This window comes from Pyrgilauda ruficollis, unplaced genomic scaffold (assembly GCF_017590135.1).
Source record: "Pyrgilauda ruficollis isolate IOZ18807 unplaced genomic scaffold, ASM1759013v1 scaffold39, whole genome shotgun sequence".
NCBI lineage: Eukaryota > Metazoa > Chordata > Aves > Passeriformes > Passeridae > Pyrgilauda > Pyrgilauda ruficollis.
In genome coordinates, this window is record NW_024525378.1 from 5210738 (window position 1) to 5215453 (window position 4716).

Below are 4716 nucleotides of genomic sequence, written 5' to 3' on the forward strand. Positions count from 1 at the left end.
CCGGGATGGCGCTGGAGCGGGCGCTGCAGGCGGCGCGACAGGGCGACGTGGAGGCGCTTCGGGGGCTGCGGGCGGCCGGGCTACTGCGGCCGGGGCTGCGGGACGCCCTGGGCGCGTCCCCCGCGCACCACGCTGCCCGCGCCGGTCGCCTCGCCTGCCTCCGGTACCTGGCGGCCGAGGCCGCGCTCCGCGGGGACTCGCGGGCGCGAAACGGGGCCACGCCAGCCCACGACGCCGCCGCCACCGGCAACCTCGCCTGTCTGCAATGGCTGCTCACGCAGGGGGGCTGCGGCGTGCAGGTGCGAGCGGGGTCGCGGGGGGCGGCGGAGGGTCCCTCGGTGGCGCGGGCGGCCGGGGAGGCGTTCCGCGGTCCCGTGTGGGTGGTTGCGGGCGCGGGGAGATGGTCACGCGTGGTGCTTCCAACTCCGCCGACGGCGAGCCGGAGTCCGTCCTAGCCGGCACGGGCAGGGTCCACCGTGCATAGCGGCCGGCATCCGACAGACCCGGAGAGTCCCCGGCATCCCGGAGGGGTTCAGCCTCGAGGGCAGCACATATTCCCCGGGGCTGCCGCCCCCTCCCGGGGTTACACAACGCCGTGACCGCGGCGGTAAGCGGCTTGCCCCGGGGCCGGCCGAGAGTTAAAGACATGTGACGGCCGAAGGAAGAGGAGGCGGCGGCGGGGTTGGGAGTGGAGATTAATCGGGAAGGAAGGGGTAAGCACGCATCGGCGACCTCCTGGCCAGGGGCCAGCGCTACCCGCGCCCCAGCGAGCGTGGAGGGCGGACGGGCCGGCGGCACAGCGGGGCTCGGCTGCAAGTTGCCGCGGTTAGGGGCTCCGCGGCCAGTAGAACAAGGAGGGCATTGTGCTGCACTCACTGTGTGTGGACGCAGGCCCTTGACGGAGGGCAGACACGCTGGTCCCACGGTCGCTCCAATGCTCTGTGCTCCTGCTCCAGCCCCGCTCCGTACGGACAGGAACTCCACCCTGGCCGCACCACCCGCCTGGCACCAGCTCCGGGCTGAGGGATGCCCCACGGCCGCCTGCGGTCGCCAACCCCCTTGCCGGAAGGGCTTGGTGCCTGGTACTGACAGCCGTCCCACTTCCTCCTGCAGGACACAGACAACTCTGGTGCCACCATCCTACACCTGGCAGCCCGCTTCGGTCACCATGAGGTGATCGACTGGCTCCTCCGCTTTGGAGGCAGCGATCCCACGGCAGCCACCAACACGGGAGCACTGCCCGTCCACTACGCCGCGGTGAAAGGGGATTTCCCTTCCCTGCGACTCCTCTTGGGACACTGCCCCAGGTAACGGCCCTCACTGCTGGCAGCGAGATAGGGTCTGCCGGAAGCTTGGCGCCCACCAGCAGGAGAGGGGCTAGTGGGAGAACAGGGTGCCTGCTGTGGCCCCAACCCTCCCTCCAGCCACTGGGCAAGGTGCCAGCATTGGGGACGAATGCTGCAGCCACCCTGATCCCCCAGCTCCAAGGGCAACGCGGCCACCTTATCAGGCTGGGCAGCCAGCTGCACCTTCTTTATGGTCCAGAAAGAAAGGGAGAGGAGGAGAGGGGCGAGCGCTGGCAGAAATATTGTCACTGGCCGCTGAGTCGGCTCCTGGCGCGGGGCGATAACACAGCCGCCTTTGTCCGCCCGCTGTTATGTAAATGGATTAGGCTGACCGCCGAGGAGAGGCTGCTCCCCGCGCCGGAGACGACCTTTCCGCTTGCCCAGGTCCGTGGGCATTGCTGGACATGGCAGCCTCTCTCGGACGGCTCCGTCGCGGCAGCATCCCCGCTTTTCCTCCTGAGCGGTACCTGGGCCCGGGCTGGTCCCCCGGTTACATGGCATAGCAGCCCACGGGGCCCGCGATGCCGGGCCTCGCCACGAGGCTGCAGCAGGTGATTAGGTGGCCGCTAATCCGATTTCCTGTGGTGGGCAGAGGCCACTAGAAATAACCCACAGACCCGGCCAAAGCAGAGCCGGGGGGATGCGCTGTTGCTCCACATTGTCCCTGGAAGGCTCCAGGGTTGTGGATAAGAGGGATTGCACAGCTCTCTCGCATCCAGGGAGTCCTGAGGCAGCGGAACGTGAACCAGCACTCGGCACCCCTCTGTCTCTGGGTGCCACAACACCAGAGTCCTGCAACTTTTTCTCCAGGCAGGGCCACAGAGATCCCTGGATCCCATGGCATTTACTGGCCAGAGCTGCCCCAGCCCCAGTTCTTTATCTCCTTGCCCCAGGTGTGCCAGCTTAGCCCTGAGCACTTCTGGGATTAATCCCTGCTGCCCGAGTCCAGCCCCAAACCAGTCACTGCTCCTGCTCGATGCCCACTGTGTCAGCCCAGGTGTGGCACGGCGCTCGCATTGCCTTTCACGCTGCTTGCCGGGGTTGTTCCGCTGCTGTCACCGCCTTCCCCCTGAATTATTTAGGGCTGGCCCTGCTCCCAGCTCCACGCCTGCCCGGAGGCTCCGTTACAGCTGCGAAATCCAATCCCTGGTGCCGCTGCGGGATGCTGGCGCTCCCAGCCCACCTTCGCATCCACCGCGGGCCCCCCGGCAGCCGGTGGCCCAGCATGGGGTCTCAGCCATCTGGCAAAGCAGTTTAGTGGTGGTGCCCAAGTGGCTTAACCCCTTCCCAATTACTGAGAAATGGGAATCAGGGACTGACCCTGTGCTGTCTCCTGCACCCCAAGCCCCATGCCCAGCCCCTGCTGGTGGAGCACACAGGGCTGTGCCAGCCTGGCACTGCTGGACCCGGGGCAGGCACTCAGTGGCACGGCACGCAAGGCACAGCGGGAAGGGAGTGCTGGCCACAGCCCGTCTCACAGTTACAGGGATCAATTATTTAGGGCCTGCGATCGTTGCGATAACAGAGCAGAGTATTTATTGCTCTTCCTTTTTTAAATATTCAACAGGGGTTTTTTTTTATGGAGCGCTTAATAAAACACCTTCCTGTGGGGTCGGGAGGAAGGATATGGGATGTGGGGTGCAGATTATGGGTCTATGGGGTATGTGGGGTAAAAGATATGGGATTCGGGATTTGAGTTGTGCAATTTGGGATACACAACTCAGGATGAGAGGCACAAAGATGCCAAAGCCTTTTGGGACAGCGAGGGGACACCAGCACCCAGCAGCTGGGCTGGGCAGCACCATGGTGCAGGTTGGCCTTTCCCCACCGGCTCCACGGCCGGTGCTGTGTAAGCAGCTTACTTTAAAATACGACTAAATTGCAGTGTCCAAAAACAGCCGGAGGAAGGAGCTTAGCCTAAGCAGGCTGATTAACTTAGTGACCTCCCGCTGCAGCTGCAGCCACCACAGCAGCACAGGGACCTATGGGAAGCCATGGGGTGGACAGCTCCCAGCCCTGGCACTGCCCTGCCTGCCCACAGTTGTCTCCCCTGCACCTGCCCATATTCCTTGTGTCCCACAAGCCCCCATATCCCTGTGTCCTGCCTGCCCCCTGTCCCAGCCCTGGCAGTAGCAGTGGCCACAAGTGACGGGCGCTGTGCCCCACTTTCAGTACGCTGAGTGCCCAGACCAAGACAGGGGCCACCCCGCTGTACCTCGCCTGCCAGGAAGGCCATCTGGAGATCATCCAGTACCTGGTGCAGGATTGTGGGGCTGACCCCCACGCGCGCGCTTATGATGGCATGACCCCTCTGCACGCCGCCGCCCAGATGGGCCACAACACCGTCATTGTATGGCTGGTAAGCGCTGTCCGGGCACGGAGTGGTGGCACAGTGTGTGGCACAGAGTGCCAGTGCCCAGTGCTCAGCCCGCCTGCCCACACAGATGAGCTTCACGACAGTGAGCCTGTCGGAGCGGGATGCCGAGGGGGCCACGGCCATGCACTTCGCCGCCAGCCGCGGCCACGCCAAGGTGCTGAGCTGGCTGCTGCTGCACGGCGGGGAGATCACTGCCGACGGCTGGGGCGGCACACCGCTGCATGATGCCGCCGAGAATGGCGAGCTGGAGGTGGGTGCTGGTGGCCAACAGGGTGTCAGGGCAAGGGGAGCCCTTCCTTCCAGCCCTGCCATGCATCCCCACTCTCCTCAGTGCTGCCAGATCCTGGTGGTGAACGGTGCCGACCTCAGCATCCGTGACCAGGATGGCTACACAGCAGCTGACCTCGCCGACTACAATGGCCACAGCCACTGCGCCCAGTACCTGCGCACCGTGGAGAACATGGTACGGCTGTGCCCGGGGATGAGGGTGTGGGGAGCACACAGGGAGCACGCAGGGCGTCCCCACCCCTGTCCTGCTGCCTGAGCCCTCGGCTGTGCCAGCAGAGCGTGGAGCACCGCGTGCTGTCACGAGACCCCTCGGCGGATGGGGAATGCCGACAGCCCGACTCGGGCATGTCATCGCCCAACACCACGGCGTCGGTGCCCCAGGCGCGCTTCGAGGTGGGCTCCCCTGCCAGCACCCTCTCCAACTACGACTCCTGCCACTCCAGCCAGTCCAGCACCGGGGAGAAGAGGGGCGGCCCCCCAGGGGCCCCCGCCGCCCGTGAGTGCGGGGCCAGGGGGCGCGGGACGGGGGGTGCGGGTCCAGCCCCCCCTGACCCCCTGCCCTGCGCAGGGGTGCCTGAGCCGGCGCTGGCGGACATGCAGGCGTACATGGACATGCTGGACCCTGAGATGCGGCCACGGGGCCGGGGCCCAGCAGGCGAGGGTCCCCCGCCGCCACCACCCCCTGCCTTCCCCCCGCCACCACCC

The 4716-nt window shown here is 66.1% G+C and overlaps 1 protein-coding gene across 2 annotated transcripts in view; it reads left to right on the plus strand.

The window, feature by feature from the left end:
- Positions 1–5: 5 nt before the first annotated feature.
- The window catches only part of ESPN (espin), an 11895-nt gene continuing 7184 nt past the window's right edge, over positions 6–4716 (plus strand). For both annotated transcript variants that reach the window (XM_041476653.1, XM_041476654.1), the window contains exons 1-7: positions 6–299; positions 1114–1307; positions 3519–3705; positions 3791–3973; positions 4055–4186; positions 4288–4462; positions 4553–4716. The exon at positions 4553–4716 is cut by the window's right edge and continues 4 nt beyond it. In XM_041476653.1, the coding sequence (XP_041332587.1) occupies positions 6–299; positions 1114–1307; positions 3519–3705; positions 3791–3973; positions 4055–4186; positions 4288–4462; positions 4553–4716 (1329 nt within the window). The remainder of the gene's footprint in view (positions 300–1113; positions 1308–3518; positions 3706–3790; positions 3974–4054; positions 4187–4287; positions 4463–4552) is intronic.